General features: G+C 39.9%; 1 protein-coding gene across 2 annotated transcripts in view; it reads left to right on the top strand.

The window, feature by feature from the left end:
• The window catches only part of DGCR2 (DiGeorge syndrome critical region gene 2), a 45,235-nt gene that overhangs the window by 14,623 nt on the left and 9,570 nt on the right, over positions 1 to 21,042 (top strand). For both annotated transcript variants that reach the window (XM_039724397.1, XM_039724398.1), the window contains exons 2-7: positions 5,668 to 5,790; positions 13,446 to 13,571; positions 14,746 to 14,956; positions 15,918 to 15,994; positions 17,965 to 18,141; positions 19,466 to 19,669. In XM_039724397.1, coding sequence (XP_039580331.1) covers positions 5,668 to 5,790; positions 13,446 to 13,571; positions 14,746 to 14,956; positions 15,918 to 15,994; positions 17,965 to 18,141; positions 19,466 to 19,669 — 918 coding nt within the window. The remainder of the gene's footprint in view (positions 1 to 5,667; positions 5,791 to 13,445; positions 13,572 to 14,745; positions 14,957 to 15,917; positions 15,995 to 17,964; positions 18,142 to 19,465; positions 19,670 to 21,042) is intronic.

Raw genomic sequence — 21,042 nt, 5'->3', positions numbered from 1 at the left:
GAGCTGTTCCCTCCCTGCTCCTTGTGTCACCCCAGTGGTGTGACCTGGGAGCCCTGGTCCTCACTCCTGGCTTCTCTGCTGCTGGGGAGGTGAAGGTCCCAACTGTGTCAATGTTTGCTGTTAGAACAAATATTTAAAACAACAGATACAGTAGTAGATGTTCTGTCTTTGGTGGCAGACAACTATTATGATACCCCAATTCCACATTAATGGTACCCCAATTCCACATTAATGGTTGCTGGATTTGTACAGCCATATTTCTGCTGAATTAGCTGGAGCATGCAATCTTTCTGGTTGCAAGGGGACAGACCAGAGCTGATCTGACTTAATGTGGACAGACAGCAGCTAATTTGATCTAAGGCTTGCTGTTTCAAAGCCAACTGATCACATTCATTTAGGAAACTGAACCAGTAAGGTGAACTTGTTTAGAATCAACACTTTGTCTCATGTGTCTGTTACAGCCTTGCTTTGGTACTGGAAGCTCTAAAATGAGATGTACTGCATTGAAAATAGTTTCACATACTGGACATGGACCCTCCCTACCTTTCTTTAAAATAAAATAATTGTTTTGAGTAACCATTTATCCCTTGTGTCTTGCATAAAAAGGGGGAAGATTAATAAAAAAATAATTGCAGTTTATATGTGAGCAGGAGGTGTCTTAGTCCAAATTAACCTCAAAAGTCTTTAAAAATGATGCAGAAAATACAGGTTTCAGGAAGTGTAATAATCAGGGCAGCTCAGTGATCAGTGTGCATCTGCTCAGGAAGGATGCACTGCAGCTTCTCAGTGCTTGGGCTCCAGGAGGAAAACGTTCTCAATTACACAGAGGAGTACATGAGGTTGTTAAACCTGAAAAGGCTTCCTGGATCATTCTGTAGTGGCCAAGGTCTGTTTGTTTTTTGAAACACATGAAGCTGGCTGGAAATTAGAGGGAGCATGTGTGCGTGTGTGTTTTATTCATCTGTCATGAAGTACGTCCTGTGGATAATGCTTCTTGTGAGTGGGTTTTCTTTTGAGTACTTTGCAGAAAATCAGAAATTATCCTGCTGTAAAGAAAATTCAAAAAGCTAGTTGACCCCTGTGTTGAAATGCACAATAAATTCTGTGAAACACCTAGCATTCAACGTGCAGTGGGCAAAATCTTCAGAACAAAAGCTCTGTGAGCATGTAAGCAACCACCTTGAAAGATTAGGTTTTTCCTGTATGAAACCTCAGTTTTTCTGGTAGTCAAAAATCTTGTTGGTTTTGCTGCTGGCTAGCTTAGAAAAATATGTGACAGCTAAAGCAGAGGAATGCATCTTGTGTGGCAGTGTTTAAATTTATTTATAATCTTGTCATTTTTGGTTTGATGAAGTAAATTTCCAACTGTTTTGTAAGTTTTCTTTTAAATTTCAAATTACGAGTCCATAACTAGCCTTGGTAAGACTTCTTTCAGATGAATGACTTGTGGATGGGTTATATTATCTAATAACATGTCCAAGCACGTTGGTATTAGGTTTTTTTTTGGCCTTCACTTGACAGTAAGTTTTATCTTGGGTTATATATTTAGCTTGTAGAATTGATGGTCTGAATATGATTTCGATTCTTCTGCTTTTTGTATGAAATTAAGGAATTTCTTGTTTTCTGTATCCAGTTTATGGTAGTGAAACAGGTGAAGTGCTACCAGAGAACACACTGTTGTTACTTAATATTTCTGGCAGAAATTTTCTCTGGTGCAGGTGTGCTGGTGAACGAGAGGGTTGCTTGGGGTCTAGGGAATAACCACGGTGTCACCATGGAGGAATAGAGCCAGCAGGCTTCCTGCAGGTTCATCTTGTCTGTAGCCTTTGGCAAACCCTTGAATTGTTCTGGACTTTGTTGTAACTGGCATGAGGATGCACTGGTTGGTAAGATTGGTGAGGGTTAATGTTGTAGAAGTGCTCTGAGACAGTCTCTTCATTTCACTATCATGACACCTCACTGCTTCAAGTGTTTTCACGTTCCCACACTGCCTGAACTTTGTGATCTTTTGCAAGTTTATGCTCTCTATAGTGCAAAAACTACAATTGCTGCTATTTTCAGTGTTTTAGTTGTCTCCTTTCTTCCCAGCAAATGCCAGATAAATTTAATTGCTCTGCAAGACGATTTCAGTGTACTAAATTTCATCTTGTAGCATAGCAAAGACTGCATCTGATGCTGAAAAGAAAAGCCTTTTATGTTAGAACTGCACATGTGAATCATTATACTGCTGATGTCACTCATCACATCATACGTGAGTGCTGGGGGAGGTTGCATTTCCACATTTTCACTTCGAGGCAATTGTTGATGCCCTTGGCTTAATGTTGTCTTGTGATTCTGCTCCAACAGTTGCTTGCTCTTAGCTGAACTTGTGCCATTACATATTTACCAGTGATTTTGAAAATATGAAATGTTTCTGCATTTAACAGCTGGTAGAAAGTATGGTTTTAGTGCTGTGTGGAGGTGATAGTTTAAGGTACATTCTTCATCCTTTCTTGCTCTGAGTTACCATCATCAGCTGTGAACTGTGAGGGATATCTGTCTTTAAGGACAGAAATGTACTGATATTTTTGAAATCTTTGCTATTCTTCAAAAGAACTGAAAATATATGGGTGAAGAAGCAGTTTTTATTTACCACACTCCTGGAAAGTACAAAGTCTGACCATGTTTTAAGTGATTACTTGCATTCCAGGGAAGATGGATGGTCACATAATGTTGTACTATTCAGTAGTGCCCATACATCTTCCTGACTCTTGTCCTGCTGCTGGCAGTGTGACTTGCCTTTTCTGTGGTGGAGATGGGCTTGAGATGTTTTCATTTATCTGCTGTTTTAACTTAAAAATAGGCTACTGACATGAAATGTTTCACAGGGTTCTGGAGACCAGCATATACCCTGTGCATCCTTGCTTCTCCCAAATATCTCCACTCCTGGTCTAAGTATCTTACAGCTTTTTTATAGACTTCCATCTGTTTTTATGTCTGTGTCTTACTGCTGATGGCTATGGGTCGGGATGGCTTAGGATGGCTTATTGACAGAGATTTTAATTCCACAGTATTTCTTTGTGTCACATTTGCCCCCTCCACAGCAGAATTGCATAGCAGTTCATGTTCCCTGGTCTGAAATAATTAGTGCATCTGACAGCATGATCCCCATTGGGAACAATGGTACAGCTGGTCTGAAAGGTGTTTTACTAGAAATGTTTTGTACTCTTCCATGTATCCACATTCTTCCGAGAGGAGTGTCTCTAACACAGGAAGCAATGACATTACAGCATGTAGCTGGCATTTTTTTAATGCCCATAATGCTGAGATGGAGTCATCCTTTTATCTGAGCCAGTCATGTAATTGTACATAAAATAGTAATAGCATGTATGAAATTGCAGACACACAGAAGTATTCTTGACTGTTTTTCCCTTGTGCAGGTTGGCATTCCTGGTGGATGCTGTCTGTGAAGCCAGAAGGATGCAGAATAACTTTGTTCCAGGGTGTATGTGACAATTCCATTGAAAATAAGCAGTAAAACATAAACTCAAGTTTATATTAAAGTACTGAATTCTGCCTTAACTAAGGGTGGATGCAGTGCAAACCTGGAGCTGGGCTGAGAGTAGTCTTTGATGTTAAAAGATCTGCCACAGGCCCTGGTGTAAATTCTGTCCTTGAAACTGTAGCAGCAAGACTTTCTAAGGAACCTCCCACTGTGTCCTGACCTTGTGCAAAAGTGGCGAAAGAAGCTGCAATCATTTACCAAATGGTGCTTTCTGTGGACTGGAAATCTGAGTGCTTTCAGTTTCAGCTTGAGGTTTTGTATTTGTTTCATTTGGTGGTTTGTGTGTTGTTGGGTTTTTCCCTCTAAGTTAGAAGGAGATTTAATTATCTCATAGATATTAGATTTTAAATTATTTAGCTTAAAGATAGATTTTAAATTTTCTCTTGCTATATTGGGTAAGTGAAGCTTTTCCTCTAGTGTTTACACCCCCCTCAACCATTTTATTCCTCTTTTCCCTATTCAGGCTAAATAAATTCCTTCTTTCTTTTTATTTTTTTTTTTTCTGAGGGGGAAGTCATTATGACTGGTAATTTATTTCTTTTCCATTTCCCCTGTGCTCATTCTCTGTTAGCTGTTTGGGCTGAGTAAAGCTCTAAATGGGTGAGAACACTGTCAGGTCTGTTGTTGCCCTCAGTAGTCTGGCAGGTCCGTGTGAGTTCTTAGCATCTTGTGACCTGAATGTTTGCTCTGAGTAGGTGGTTGCTAAGAGGATGTGCCTGCTTTTATTTTTCTAGAAGAGCAGGTCTGTGCTTTACAGAGGAACCAGTAGTAGGACTGGATTTTAGTCTAACATCAAATTAGAAGCCTGTTATCAATATGTTATACCAATTACCAGGTGTATGTGTACAGCTTTTATTGAGAGTGCCTGGTGACTGGGTTTATTACGCCCAGCCATGTTGTTTGAACACTTAAATGTGACCTCTGTCTTGATTTAGCTGAGGCATGTGTTTCAAGAAGTAACAGCTGCAATTACAGTCTGCTCTTACATTGTAAACTGTGGATGAGAGAATGCATACCTGTATTTTAAATTCTCTTTTAGTGATTTCCTTCTGCAAGATACTTGCCTTCTGGATCCATTCAAAATCAGTATGTTTTACATATAAACATCTTTTTTATGTTTGAAAAGGTGTTCATTCTCTAGACATAAATTACCTGGGATTAGTGCAGTTCACTGAGAGGAAAATATGCTAAATTGCTCAAAAACAGTGGTTGGAAAATTGACAACCACTGTCTAGAAGAAAGATGGACAATGATGGTTAGGTGCAAAAGCGAACCTGTGGATGGTGTTGGCACTGGTAGACTGGCTGTGAACAAGCTTAGGATTGTTCACTTTTGTAGACAGACCTTTTTATTCCCTGCAAAATGTTTTGAGGGACATAAAATGAAGCTGAGTTATTAGGTTCTGGCATTTGATAGATGGAATTGAAAAAAATAAGGTTTAAAAAAAGTTGTACTTTTTATAATGCTAATTAGGTGTGACAGTGTAGTGATGGCAAGTAGGCAGTGAACTCAGAAAAGCAGGAGCAACATGTTTGCAGATTGTGACAGTTTCTAGTAAAGGATATGTTCACAGGGAGAAATTCTACAAAAGACCTGAAGCTAGAAAGTGAAAACAGGTTCATGGATATAGATATTGTGTTGCAAGTAGTTCTGTGAAAAGTCTCTAAATCAGATTGGGCATTTGTGCAAGTCTAGTGGGTTCTGGCATATGCAGTGATTGGAATGGAAATAGGATTCTGAGGCTGTTGCATAATGCAGTGCTTACCTATCAAAGCATATTTTTGTTGAACTTTAGCTCTGGGAAAATTGAACAGGCACTCCTCAGTGCCCCACAAGAAGCAAATGGGTAATGGTGTAGTAATAGCTGCTCATCAGGAAGGTTTTACCACGGATGTCTTGAGAGAATTAATTTCCCATACCCTCCTGTCTGTTAAAACCACAGACATGCAGTTTAGGACATGAGGTGATCTGAACTGAAGGAGTTTTTAACAGGCTGAGTTAACCAGAGATTTTGTCCGTTGTGCTTCAGTGATCCATTACATGACAGATGATTAATATATGTATAAATTTGCAAGCATAAACACCATTTCAAACAAAGCACCATTTTTTTTCTCTTTCCCCAGAGCTCCGCTGCACCCCAGGGCAGTTTGCGTGTCGGAGTGGGACCATCCAGTGCATCCCTTCCAACTGGCAGTGTGATGGATGGCCCACCTGCGAGGATGAGAGCGATGAAGTGGACTGTCCAGGTCACTACATCTAAGAGATTCACTTACCCATAGCCCTGTACCAGCTTACTTTGCAGCAGTACTTTGACTCTTTCAGGTTTTTTGGGTATTTTTATTTGAAATTGGTTATTGTTTGGTAGAACTGTAGCCATTATTAACAAAGACTGAGTTGGCTTCTCTTCATTTTCAGCAGCTAATACCACAAACAGTTTTTTACTTGTCTGAGTTATCCTTCCATTCTTATGGTCAGAGCAGTTATCCTGAAGATGGGGAGAGTTTAAGAGACTTTCCTGACAAGGAAAAAATGTTGCAGTTAAACTGAAATGACACATAAGCCTGTGGTGAAATTTGGAACTACTGATTTGGTTGTGCATTGCTCAGACGGTGCTGGGTGACATTGCTGGACTTGGGTAGAGAACTTGTTTTATTGCTCCCTGTTCTGATTATGCTTCTTGTGCTTAAGTGGGGAACTTTGCTCTGCCAGACAAGCTGGTGTATTTGCACTTCATAAGCTCCTGGATATGCTTTGAGGAGCCTGTCACCAGCAGCGGATCTCTGCTAAAGCTACTGGATACTGAGCTGTGCTTAAAAACAAGCCAAGAAATATTGTGACTGTACAATCACAGTTTTGAAGGTTTTCAGTTGTTCTTGAAAAACAGGCTAGGGCAGCTCTTTCTGTGTATCTTAAAAGTGAATTGACCTGTAATTTTTTTTCTGTTAAGAACAATGAGACGGGTATCTGAAAGCATGAATTCAACTGTGGCACAATTGAAAGCTTTTTATCGTTACAGCGTGACTAAATTACATTCAAAAACTGTTTTAAGAAGTTCTTTTCCAGTGTACTACTTCATTTTCTTGTCAGAGAATCACGTGAACTCCGTGGCATTGCCATAACAGCATTCATCATTCTGAGTTCTCAGCTATTTTAGAGAGGTGCTACAAAATAGTAACATTGATGTTTCACAGCAACAAATTATTTTAAATATTCATATTATCTAAAGGAATTAGAGACAAAAATCTAACACTCAAATTTTGAAACTGTGCTAGAGTTAGCCATCTCCCCAGTGTGTACTATGGACAAAAAATTGAAAGAATGTCAGTGCTCTTTTAAGAAAATTTTTTGTTAGTTTGTGTGTGTGAATGTGAAGGGGAAAAACAGTCATAGTTTCTTTTGACACTGAAAATTAAGCTGTGCCATTGATAGTCTATTTAAGGATATTCTTTACAGTGTGGATGTCCTAAAGAAAATTGCTTTTATAGCTGTGCTGTTATTCTTCTTTTTAGCTAACTTTGGCCAAATGTAAAAAAGCTACGGACATAATAAAATTCTGGAGTATAATGGAATTCAGTGGCTAGGGGAGGACAGAGTTATGTTATGTTTGGATTTACTCAAAAAGCACTGAAAACTTTGCTTGTGGGAACATTTGAACTTCCACATTAATAGAAAACTATTTTTATCTTCTCCTGTTCCTGATATATTAGTCAGCAACTTAAGTTTTGCTTGGAGTGTGCACCAGTGTGGTGTTGACTAAGGACTGGAGTTCCAAATAATGTTTGGTATATTGATAGGAGGATTTTATGGGAGTAATATTTCTCAATGCATAGGTTTGGGTGTTGTGTTTGGGGTGTAAACTGTCTAGCCTGATATGATAAGAAGAACTTGAAGGTTAAAGAAATGCAATGTGGGAGAGACTTGGTTCACCACCATGTCTGTGTGCAGGAAGAGAAGAAAAATGTCTGTAAATACCAGAGGGGAAAATGCTGGACAGCAGAGAGAGAAAAGTATTCCACTTGATGAGAGGAATAATTAGATAAGTAATTGGTGAAATGGCTGTGCTCAGTAAAACAGCCAGAAAGCAGGTGTGGTGTTTGTGAAAGAACTGAGATATTTGCAGAGTAATGTGAGGAGTACAGCCAGCAAACCAGAGGAGCAAGAAGTACTCGTGTAGGATGTAAAAACTATTATACCTGTAACAATAAACTTGGTGGGATTGCATTGTGACCTGCCATGGGTGTAGAAGGGCAGGTGTTGTTCAGAGCTGTCAAGAATAGAAGAGGTTGGTGTGCATGGGAATGCTGTGGTGGAGCATAAAGAGGAGTAGCATCAATGAAAGTAAACCTGAGGGCAGAACCAGTTTGGAAGAGCCCAGTGTGCTTGTGTTGAGGAAAGCAGTGACGAGTCACAGGAGAGACATTGATTGGGGAGCTAATGCTACTAATAATAGTATCAAAGTCATACTGAGGAGTGGCAACTTTCTTCTTTGGCCACTGAATTAACAAGAAGTGATGCAGCTTTAAATATAGAAAATACCTTTGGATTAGATGAGCAGTTGTATGATGATTCAGCTAAATGTAAATACTTTAATTAAAAAGTTCTTCCCTTCAATAAAGGCAGTCTGAAGACTAAAAGAGCTAGTTAGTGAAGCCACCTGGACTTGTGAAACTTGGAGAATTATAACATCCTTAAATTAAAAGGCCTGAAAACTCTCTGAAGCATGAAAATAAAGCATGCAAGAAAGGGCCCTGAATCTGGTTGTGGAGCTTGTTAATCCTCAGCCTTTGAGCTACTAATGGCACACTCCAACATGAGCAACTCGGAACAGATCAATGGCAGTGAATTAGGGTTTTGTGGTGGTGTTAAAAGTGTGTTTCACTGACTCCTTAGTCATGTTGGTGTTTTGAAAGGTTTGTTACAAAGCCATTGTAAGCTGTTGGCCTCTGCTGGTTCACCTTTTTTAGGTCTAATTTCATTTGTGTTAGTAACAAAGGTCCTATTAAAAGAAGAGAATTTATGATTAATAAATTAGTTTGGTAATCATGTATTGGCTGAAGTGCAAGACACAGTCCAAATTGTAAGACTTTTTGTTTAAATTTCTTCTGATGTTGTTTTCAGAACACAAGTAAGACATTTAATTCATTGACTAAATAAGTGTGTGAGATGCCTATTTTTTGCCATATTTCTCTGAAGATTGTCATTGTAGCTGTTTTTATTCTTACTATCTCTTATCACAATGACCATTTTCCTTTAAAACATGGAATTCCTTTCAGTCCCAAATTTGCCATGTGCAAAGTACTGTTCCCCCTGCCCTTCCCACTAAGCACCCATGTGTCAGTGGAATTTGCAGCAGTGATTTCCCTCAATTCATCTCTGACAGACTAAAACCAGTGTCTGCCTACTTTTGTGAGCAATACTAAAAATTGCTGGGAGGGTTTATTATGTAGCATGTGCCTGTGACTCGTTTCTGCTTTAGCACTGGAGCTTCAAGAAATTTGTGAACTCTTTCATGTCAACAGTAAATGATCCTAAAAATAGTTTATCCCAAAGTGGTGTATTTTGTGAAATGGTAGAAACAGGCATTAATGTCTTGAACCAGAACTTTTACAAGTGGGAATTTATTCTTTCTAATCACTTTCTCTCGTGTTTCTACACAGGCAATCAAAGTAGAAACATAACTTTTTCACCTTTAGAAAAGTTCTGTATTTAAATCCATAAGAGGGAAGGGATCTGCAGTTTACCTTTACTGCTTATTGGATTTCCAGCTTTGCTTCTACCAGAATATCAGATCAGCTTCTGCAGATATCCTGCCTTCTTTGCAGGCCTTGTGGTGTAACTCATTTTCAGGAGGCTGAGCAGAGCAGGGTTTAGTAGAGCTCTGGCTGTGTTTTCCTCCCAAACTGCAGGATGATGGTTTTTTCTGTTGCCTATGAATGAAAATGGATGTCTTAAATTCAAGTGCCCTTCATAAATCCTATCCATATCAGTTTTACATCTTTCCCTTCTGATGAAGCAGCAGCTGCAGCAACCTGTTTTGAAGTGATCAAAACCAGCTTTGTGTTTTGTTTCACCAAGGATGTTTTGTATGGTTGAAGTGACTCTTGACATTTGTGCACTTTTTAGTTCATCTCTTTTTTTCAAAGCTAGGTATTAATGATAAAAACTTCTGAGCATTTCCACACCTTTCCTGAGCCCTTGCTGAACTCTTATTTTTTTTTACCCTACCTTGTGTAGTTTAAATTATAAGCTGTTTTCTGCCAGTCCATTACCTTGAATAGCACTCAGCACAGCAGGATGCTGTTCTTGCTTGGCATTGATGTCCTTGCACAATACAGTTGATAACACACAGCATGGAGCTGCTTGATCTGAGAAGAATCACTCCTCTCTAGGAGCTCCTGAACTATATTTCCAAATACTGAGGCACAAAACTGGACTTAATCTTGAAGTTCTCTCACCTCTTAAATTACCAGATAGAATTTGAAGCTTTCTAAGCTTTCAGTAGTTAATATGCTGGACAGAAAATTTGAACCTTTGGGGAGAAGGCAGCTTTTATGTAAATTTTGAGAATCTGTGTTTAAACAGGAGCAACTCAAATCTTGGAACTAATAAGATGTGGCAAGACCTGGTTGTTTCACAGGCAGTTTAATTTTGACATCATTTGACATAGTACATCCATCCTTACGAAGGGTTTTGCTTGAGTGACTTGACATCTGTGAAACAGTTTTCCAAAAGGTAGAAGGAGCCATCATGGCATGGCAGACTTCTATCCTGAATTGGTAGCTTCAAGTTTTAAACAACTGAAAATAGCCACAGAACCACCACTGTTGGACAACTTTCTCTTGATGGATAGCCCTGTACTTAGACTATAATTGTGCTGGAGCAAATTAGATGGCAACTGTAAATTGGAAGGAGCTGGGTGAATACTAATCATGACTTGATCCATTGGGAAACACATTGGAGGATGCTTGTGTTCACCACTTTAATATTCAAAGGGTGAAAAAAATAGTGCCCCATGAGTTTTTCCTTGAACCCATTTTTTCATTTTCTGTCCCAACTAGCCAGCAAATGACATTTCTGGAGTAATTATATAAAGTCAGTGAAACAGATCTATATCTGTCTTGGCTAGTAAGAATACCACTGTTGCTGTTATTGCCTTATTGCCTGTGGTTGTAGCATTTAGAAGAATAAAGATATTGAAAAATAACTGATCTTCCAAAATTTCATTGCTTTCAGGATATGAAGTGTGCATGTAAGCACTGAAAATGATGGCTTTTCCTTTGTGAAACACTCAAACAGGGTTACGTTCTCATCTTCTGAGTTAAGTTGTATCTCTGAGTCCATGGCACTCTAATTTATTTTTAAAGATAAAATTATTTGTAAAAAGGAAGTAGGAACAGCACGTAAAACTCTTCCACAGAGTGTTGCAAAAGTGGAATAGAAATCCAGTCCAATTACCTTTGCCACCAGAATCTGCAACAGCTTTTCATGGCAGTCAAGTGACTTAGAGGCTTGTTAGCATCTCTTTATTGCCCTGGAAAAAGTTGTCATTGTTGCTTTTCTTGGGAGACAGATATTCAGGTCAAATAGAAGCAATTTAGTATTTGAAGAGCACCAGTTTATTAAGCAGCTGACAGCATTGGGCTTGAAGAAGTGGCTTGTGGTGGCTGCTTTGTGCCACTTCAGTCCTGGTTTCAGCAGTGAATCTGCTGACAAGGGCAGATGCTGAGGAAGGAATGAGTTCTGCTTCCTGGGTGCAGACGGATGGAACTCTCTTTATGTGGGATCTGTGCAGCTATTTTTCAAAGCATCTGGCATAAATTCTGTTAATTTAGGATGTTAGCCTGTGTAACCCTTCCTTAACCTTGCATGTTAAAACCTGTGAACTTTTGTTTTATTCCTGGGGGAGATAAATTGTTAAGTCCTCGTGGGCGTTGTGTTTAGCTGCGGAGGGTCAGCCATATGGTGCTGCATCTGCTCTCACTTCTCAGAGGGAACTCAATCTTCATGTGTTTGGTTCTGACTGGTTCTTTGGGTTTTGCTGTTACCATTTAATGCCGGGGGAAAATAGAGCTCCCCATGCTGAGCTCAGTAGAATTTGATAAAGCATTTTACATTAGTTAGTGTTATTTTTAAAGTCTTGCTATAATTGAAGATTTGCTTTTTCAGTGTCTCAGTATCGCTCTGAATATCATAGTGTAAATAGTGCTACTGAACCATTAGGATTAAAAACAGATTCTAAAACTAAAAATAGATTAGCCTTTAAAGTAATAAAAAATCAGTAATCTTCACTGTCAAATAATTTTACCATTTTGCCTGCTTTGAAATGTACGCTGTCTGAGTTTCTTGACACTGACTTCTTGCCTGTGATAGATAGTGTATTCTAATACTGAAGACCAGAATTTGTGCTCTATTCCTGTAAGGCCATGTGAGTATATTATGCACAGCCATTCCTTAATGGGTGATCTCTGTAGACATGTAATTCCTAGGATAACGTGATAATTAAATAGCCCTTGCTTATCCCATTAACCCAGGGCAAACTCAGTATGCTAGAGACAGATGAATGCAAAGCAACTCTGCTGTTCCTGGGCTCCAGCTAGGGATTTGTTTTGCTCATCAGTGCCTACATTTGTTCCAAGGAGTGCACTGTTTGATGTTGGGTCTTGTGGAGGTCTTTCCCCCAGGTAATGCAGTGAACAGCCTGCAGCTCGGGGTTTAAATTACCATGAAATTGCTGTGGACCTCTTGCTTTGCAAAGATAGTCTGAAAAGAGAGAGTTTTATTGACGTGGTTTCATATATATTTCAAACAGATGTAGTTAAACCTGTTGAAAAAGACTGTGCAGCTTCTCTTTATTTGGGATCATGACTTTGTTTGTTTGGTTTAGCAAGGCTAAATGGAGCTAATCAGCTTTAAAGGAAAATAAGGAGATTTTTTTATATAGAAATGAATGTCTGCATAACTCTGTGCTGGTTAAACCCTATTACCTTCAATAACATCTAGTAGTATTAATAACATACAAGCAGATATGTATAATGCTTATATTGTTGGTTTTTTAATTACTCTCTTTTCAAGGTTAATCTCTTGTTTCCACGTTAATCATTCTTGGTGCCCACCTCCATCTTTCTCTAAGGTTTCTCTGCACCACTGTGCCAGCCTTCCTGCTTAGGAACCTGCTAGTTGTGCTGGCTCTGGCCCCCCTGCCTCCACCTGAACTGGGTGTTCCTTATTTACTCCTGGTAGGCACATGGAGCCCTCCAGCCCCTTTTCTTGAATAACATCTTGCACCATTACTGAATCTAGTGGTCATGTACCCCTGTTAACCCTGACACTGAGATGAGGGGCTGGGGGGGGTTTATTTCAGAAGTCATCAACTAACTTTTCCTTTAGAAGCTTGGGAGTGAATAAAAAAGCCTCGTTCTTCTGGTTGAAGATCAGTCTCCTTTCCTGGTTTTAATTACATCCTACATCTCAGAGCATGTGTTGGAAAATGTATTGGAGGAGTTGTCTTATGTCCTTGAACACACAGCTGAGGAACAAAGCAGCTGGGGAGTGGGTAGTTCTGTAAACAGGAACAGATACAATGTGCTGGGGATGATGCATTTGCTGCAGCAGTTGAAATGAGGGGCAGCAAGTCCTGTGTACAATTGAAGGCTGGTAGGAATCTGCCAAAATATTTTGTTTACCCTGCAGGACTCATGTAATGGCTTGTTGGTTCTTTTCAATTGAAGGTATTTCAGTTACCTGCTGAGTAAAATGGCCAAGCTGTTACTGCAGCACCTGCCATCTTTGCTCACCTGAGTCAGGTATCACACACGTCTTGAATTAAAACCCAGAGAAAGTTTAATAAAACAAAATCTGCTTTTGTTTGCATCTTTCACTAACTGTTCCTCCTGGTCCCCAGGCTTGACAGGGGACCAGCGAGCCTACCATGGGAAGGAGAACGTGGACTCGAGGCACGGCTGGGGGAGAGCAGGGGACACCACCCGCTTCCACGCCGTCAACATGGCACAGCCCGTCCGCTTCAGCAGTAAGTTGCAGACTGGGAAATCTGGGCCATCTCTCTGCTCATTAATTGGCAAATTTAGGCTATTTTTAAATTAAAAAGTAATAGCCTTTTCTCTTTCATAGCTTTTTGGCCAAACTTTGACGTGCAATGCTATTTCAGGTGTTTGTGTGTTTCTTTTATATACATCCTCCATGGTTTATGTAGCAGACCAGTGCATGAAAAGAATGCCATGTCCCTATTAATCCTCTGTTTGTGAAACCAGAGTTGCAATTTTCTGTTACAACTCATTGCAGAGTTGTAACAGAATAAAAAAGGATAAAAAACTCAAAAGAAACAAAACAGATTAGAGGCTTGAGAGCAGACCTGGGAATTGCAATGAACAGAAAACAGTTTCTGAATTTTAATTTTCTTAGGCAATTAAAAATTAATAGTACAAATGCAGGTTTAAATGTCATCTCCCTGTCCTGTGATTCTCTCTATGAGTCACCCATCACCTCCAAGAATGTTGGTCAAAAGCCCATGGGCCTGTTTTGTCCAGAAAAGCCTCAAGGCTTTTGTTCCAGGTTCCCTCAGTTGAGTTAATTGAGAGAAAGCAGAGACAGCAGTTCACAACATCACCTTCTTACTTCCTAAAGGTCTGCTTTACAGTGGTGGTTTTTCCAAAGAAACCAAGAATTTCCCCAGAACTTCTGTTGTCTTCAGTGATTGAGTCTTGGGGCAGACAGGATTATAGGAGTACTTTTGAGAATGTAAGAGTAGGTTAAAAACTTCAAAGCAAGTTGAATGTATTGCTAATCACCTAAGAGAAACACTTCATTAAATTGGCCACCTCTGGGGTTTTTGAGCTGCTTGTTTTTGCTTGGATTGATCAAATTTATTGGTTTTATAAAGATGTGCAGGGAAATGTCTTCCACAGTGGATGGTCAGTCTTAATTAAAGATTTTAAAGGCTGTGACAATGTGATGGGACTTTACTATGGGCTTAATCTTTTTAAAAACATGTGAAAAAAAATCAACATTTATCAGAAACTGTAGTAAAGTCTTCAGGGATCTGTAATGTGTGCAACTCCTCCTGTGGAGGTGAAGTGTACACACTGTTGTGTATACGTGTCCCAGTGATAATTGATTAGGATGCATTATATTAAAGGTCCTAATTTGGGGGGAACGGTTTCCCTTCTATTCTTCATGTTTCCTAGGAAAGTGCCCAACAGGATGGCACCACTATGAGGGCACAGCCAGCTGTTACAGGGTGTATTTAAATGGGGAGAACTACTGGGATGCTGTGCAGACATGTCAGCGGGTGAACGGGTCCCTCGCCACCTTCACTGCAGACCAAGAGCTCACCTTCATCCTGGCACAGGAGTGGGACTTGGAAGAAAAAGCTTTTGTAAGGAAGGACCAGCGTAGGTGAGTAGGGAGAAAAGGACAAAGATCTCATGTTACAGAGAATAGTTTCCAGTTTGTGTAGAAAATCAAATGGTAAAATTTACGTCAGGTGAATGAGCCAGTGTGAACGTGGCTGTTTGGCAGTGCCCCATCTGCAGTTTATGTTTTAATTAATATTAACAGATAATTCAATTCACTAGAGACTTCTTATCAGCAGAGTCTTCTTATCTTCAGGTTGTCTTAGCAAGGTACAGGTATTCTTGAACTGCATCAGGGAAGGTGGATTTAACAATGACTGCTGCTGCAGTGCCGTGTATAGAAATAATTACTTAAATTTTTCAACAACATTTTGATTTCCGTGAAATACCAGTAGCTCTAACAAAGAGCAACTTTGAGATAGGACTGAAGTAAAAAGGCATTTTGAGTTGCAGCTACTGTGTTTGAGTGGTTTTAGATATTTCATTTTGTTAGTTCACAACAAACAAGTCCTCCTCCTTCTGCCTATGGGTTTTTTGTCACTCATGGGCTGCCGTGACAGATCACCAGGAGTGGCTGAGTAATGGTGTGTCTCTGTCTCTGGAGAGTTAAATGGTTTAATCCAGAGCAGTCTGACCTAAGTTGTTTATATTCAGAAATACTTGACTTCTGAATGCTGCTGTGTGATTTTTGGGCTTGAGATACTGAAGTGCTGCCATGACAACAGAATAAGGTGCTGCTTATGAGTAGAAATAAAGGACACAGTTAGTTATAATTTGTAAACCTAGAAAACTACTAAGTATTTTATCAAGTATTTTCCTCTGTTCCTCACCTGCAGTCTCTGTACATTGCCAATGTATGGGTCGGACAGATAAGGGAAAAAGTCATCAGAATATTTTGAAAACATTGCTTTTACGTCTGAAGACATTAGAAAGTTCTGTGTAATTTAATTTGTTACTGTGGTTTTGGCCTGTATCTTTAGAATGTAACTTGATTTGTGTTGCAGGTTCTGGGTGGGATATCAGTATGTGATCACCAAACGAAATCACTCTCTGGAAGGTCACTGGGAAGTAGCTTATAAAGGTGGGTCTCTCAAATTGCTGCTTGGTTCAGTGCCTGTGGAAACTGTGTTAAAGCATGAATAGGATCTGAAAAAACAACATGACTTCTTTCACTGGTAGTGCTGAAATAGTGAGTAGCTTATAAAGGTGGGTCTCTCAAATTGCTGCTTGGTTCAGTGCCCGTGGAAACTGTGTAAAACATGAATATGATTTGAAAAAACAACATGAGTTGTTTTTTCTTGAGTGTTGAAATAGTATAGGTGAACTGCTTTGCTTCACAGGGTAGAAGTGGAAGAGTTTAATGCTCAACACACCTCTTATTTTAAAGTTTAAGAAGTTTTATGGGTTTTCACGCTGGCATGGAAAGAACATGTGTTTATTTGGACTTTCCCCTTGATTAAATGAGAGAAAGGAAACGACTCTGTAATTTCTCATTCTTTGTGGTGAATGTTTAGATGAACTGCTGATTCCTGGTTCTAGTATTTGCAGACTAGTGTAGCATGTTTGGAGATTTTAGCTTTTAAAAATTGTTAAAATTTTGTATACTAAAACAACACACTTGAATTTTGCACAATTTACACAGATTTTTTTTCCTTTTAAAGTATTTCAGGTAGTTTACTTAAACCCTGTCAGAATTTGTAATCCCAGAAATAGATCTCATTTTATATGAAAAACTGAACATTAATTTGATGGGCGTCACTGGCTAAACCCTTTCAATTGCAAAACAAGCAGCTCCCTCTGCTGAAAATGCAAAGCTATCTTTCTACACCTTTTTTTATTAGCTGATTCAGTTGAGAGATTAAAGTCATAATACAAACTCTTATGTGTACAGTTGCCTGTTTAATTCCTGTACTGATTTAGGTAATGGAAAATTTATAACAAAGGTGTTGTTTTTTAAGCATCAGCACTGTGAATTCCAGTGTAGCATTTGAAAACTAATCTGAATAGGTTTTTTCTCACGCATACTTTTCAGTATCCATGGAAAATCTGCAAGGAAAAATTTCCTTTAGGTACAGACACATAGTTATGATCAGAATTTTCAAACAGTTGGGTCTTGAAAAATACTTCCTTTGACACAAGAATACAAAGATTCTCCTTAAAAGGACCTTTCTTTGCTCTTTGGAAAGCTGACTGCACTGCCATCTGCTGACAGAGTGGTCACAACAGGGAGGCATGAATTACAGAAAAATCATCATAACTTTATCATTAGTTTTACTTAATTTGATGCATTATATGAATTTAAACCTTCTCAATAACATAATTTGTTTTCAAGCTTTATATTTAACAAAGAGATGCCTCTATAAAGTAAAGTACATAGTAACATCCAGTAGTTTGTTAAAAACTTTTCTTAGGCTTGTATTGACACAGACTCTGAAAAGTGATTTAGGGCTCTACAGCTTGAAAGTTTTAATTTATTTTTGTGACATGTGGGTCATAAGCCCTCCAGAAAATGCCCTCAACACCTTTTGCACTCTTTGGAGCCCATCAGGATGCTGTTTCATGATTGAAAGGACCAAACAGTGGATGCCCTAATGCATCCCCTCAAACATGGAGTGGCTCTGCGAGGGCTGCACGGGTGGATGCACATCTTTGGAAGCACTGGTGGGTGCATGGAGTGCCAGGCACAAGATTGCTGTGTGGGTTCTTGCTCCACTGGTAGAGCCATGACCAAGCTCAGTGTGGTTTGAGGAGGTGTATAACTATTGTCAAACCCCATGGGACTCTGTGAAGCAGCACTTGTGGAGATGTTGGAGTATCACTTCTGCTTCAGAGTGACAGAATTACCCAGTACTCTGAAAACAGCAGCTTCTTTTCTGTGTGAGTCAGCCCTTCCCTCCCAGCTGTTTGCCTCCCCAGAGCAGTGCTGCTGATGGGAGCTGCTGCTGGAGGACTCCTTCTGTTGGAGTTGGTGTGCATGAAATGAGTGCTGGTACAGAGCTCTTAAAGCTTTACATACCCCCAGGCTGATAATGCCAATGAATCTTGTTCCAGGCTCTTCAGAAGTGTTTTTACCCCCTGTTCCTGAGGTTGATACGGATATGTCTGAAAAGGAAAATGTTCTTTGTGCCCAGCTCCATTGCTTCCGTTCTCCCACCCTGCGGCACCACGGTTTGCACAGCTGGTATGCTGAAAACTGCTATGAGAAATCTTCATTCCTCTGCAAAAGGAGTAAGTTGGGTTCCCTTCAGTCTTAACTGTGTTGTGTGTTTAAATATGCATTAATAAGTAGTTGGAAATTGTTTCATTACCCTTTCTAATTTTTGCACAGTGAATTGGGGATAAAAAAGGGTGGAGTTATATTTCTGCTTGATTTTAATAAATAAGAGCATCATAATGTGTGGCTGCCACACAGTACAGAGTTTTACTTAAAAATCATTAGACAGCAAAATAAACTTGGGGAAAAAAAGTTTTCTGATTTTTTTTTCCCAGAACACCATATTAGTAAACATTGCTCTTAAATTATTAATTTCACATTAAAATGAGGAAACACTTATTTTAGAGTATAGCAAATTCTACTAAATTCTTTCCAGCTAATCATTAGACCTAGAAGGGAAAGACAAGTGGAACTCACTGACTTAAAAGTGGGAAAAAAAAAAGCTCTTGATCTTGCATTCCTGTACTCCAAAAGCAAAAGTCTTGATACCAACAGAGGTATTTGCAGTATTATCAGGTAATCTTAGACATCACCTAATCTAAGTGGTGCTTCTTTGCAAGGAGAAAAGTTGTTTAACTTGAGGGTTATACAGGGTGCAGCTGACTGCCAGGGAAGTTGTGCAGCCTCTGTCCTCAGAGGTTTTTATGATCAGATTAGATAAAACTCTGAGCAACCCATTGGGTCATGGCTGACCCTGCTTTGATCAGAGGTTGAGCTGGAGACCTCCTCAGGTGTCTCCCAGTGTTTCCTTCCCTGTGGACCCCAGCAGCTGACCAGTGCAAAGGGCAGGGGGCAGGCCATCCTCCCTGAGCAGTCATTCCAGCTCCCAGCACTGTTTTCTCTCTCTGGGTTTGGCACCTGCCTTTAGGACGGTGGGCAAAAGGCAGCCAAGCTTCCCCTGCTGGGCAGGGGTCAGGATGCTGCTAGGACAGTGGAAGTACTATTGCCTGGCTCCCTTTTTAAGTCCTGGCCTGTGAAAAGGCCTTCAGATTTGGTCTAGAAAAGATCCAGCTTTTCCTAATACCAGGAGAGAGGAAGGAAGCTGCAGCAGGCTTTGGCAGTGAAGGTTAAGCTCCTCAGACCACTTGCTTTCCTCTGTCTTGGAGAGGATGCTTGGAAGTGTGTCACTTCCATTAAATACCTGAAACTCACCTTGTCAGTGAGCTGAAAATGGTCTGTGTCCCTGGAGACCATCCATTATCCTTCCTACTCCTTGGAGATCCCTTTTCAAAGTTCCTTAATGTGAAGGCCTGGATTTTAACATAGCCTTATGTTTACAAATCACTTAACAAATGAAGCTGGATTCCATGGATATATTGATGTGCCTGTCTGTTCCAGGCCAGACTTGTGTTGACATCAAAGACAACATTGTGGATGAAGGCTACTACTTCACTCCCAAAGGGAACGATCCGTGCCTGAGCTGCACGTGTCACAACGGTGAGCCCGAGATGTGCGTGGCTGCCCTGTGCGAGCGGCCCCAGGGCTGCCAGCAGTACCGCAAGGACCCCAAGGAGTGCTGCAAATTTACCTGCTTAGACCCAGGTGAGACTCTGCTGCTGCAGTTTGCTCAGTAAAAATTAGTTGAGTGTTCAGCATGGTTATCTTTGTTTGAAACAACACATCCTTGCAGTGCCTCTACGTTGCTGGGTTCAACCACCCCATGGAGAAGGGTCTCAAATCATAGGAAACATTTCAGACTGTGGCTGGTAAAAATTAATTATCCCTGATGCTATCTAGAAAGGAGAAGCAATAGTTTATTTTCAGTTTGGAGAGGGACAATACTGTGGGTTTTTAGTAGAGCATCTGGTACATTTCCTTTGTCATGTTTAGTTGTCATGAAAACAAAACACTTTTCTCTTGAGCACTAATTAAGCATCTTTTTCTGGTCATGAACATATTTATGTGTATGGAAGTTTTCATGCAGGGATTATGTGGGAAGCAGAGTTTTTAAATTTTATAGTTTCAATAATAATCAGGACCTACAGCCTTGACTTGACTTGACTACAGATTTGACATATCAGTGCAGGTTTTTGTTTTGGATTGATGAAGTCAATGAAGTTGCCTTTGAACTGTTTGTTGGTCACTATTTTGGGGTGCACATTTTGGGGAGGTTATTTTTCTGTACAGAAAAGAAATGTAGCTTGGTTGGAGTTTACTGTGAGAGTGGTCAGACACTGGAGCAGATTGTGGATTTGCCTTCTGTGCAGATACTCAGTGCCTGATTGGACTCTGTCCTGCACAAGCTGCTGTAGCTGATGCTGCTTGAGCAGGGGTTGGACTAGATGATCTCAGGATGTTCCCTTTAACCTCAGCCATTCTGTGATATTGGGTTGTTTGGTATTTTAAAAGAACCTAATCTTACCTGAGTGCATTAAGAAACTATTTTTCTGAAGTCCTGTGGAAAACACAGAAAGTCAACTCTTCCATCAGAGGCTTCTATTTCAATCTGTTACAAATAAAGGGATGCTTACTGGCTTCCAAATTTGCAGTCTTACTGGTCCTAACTAGGAGAGATTTATCATTAAAGGCCACTGTCTCTCCTTGTGTCTCATTTGTTCTGAGGGTTAAGTTTAACAGATGTTTGCAGCTAGTGTGGCAGGTCTGCAGTGAAAGAGTGGGGAAAAAGCAGGAGTCTTCCTCCCACTCTTATCAGCTGAGTTAAGACTTAGGCTTCACTTTTTTTATCTGCAGGAACAGTGTCAGCAAAGCATCATCCAGCAGACAGGATAAGATGACCTGGGATAACCTCGTGTCATGTTCTTTAATCCTTGCTTATTGCTGTGGGTCTTACACTCTTCAAATCAGTATTCATGAAATAGTTATTTTACCACATCTTTTCTCATCCTTAAGCTCTTTTTCTGTATTGATGCTAAATGAGACTTTCATTATACTCTTGCTTGAAGTGTTCTGGTGGA

The sequence above is a fragment of the Passer montanus genome, unplaced genomic scaffold (genome assembly GCF_014805655.1).
Source record: "Passer montanus isolate IOZ18808 unplaced genomic scaffold, ASM1480565v1 scaffold53, whole genome shotgun sequence".
Lineage (NCBI taxonomy): Eukaryota > Metazoa > Chordata > Aves > Passeriformes > Passeridae > Passer > Passer montanus.
This window is presented reverse-complemented; position numbering and strand designations above follow the sequence as displayed.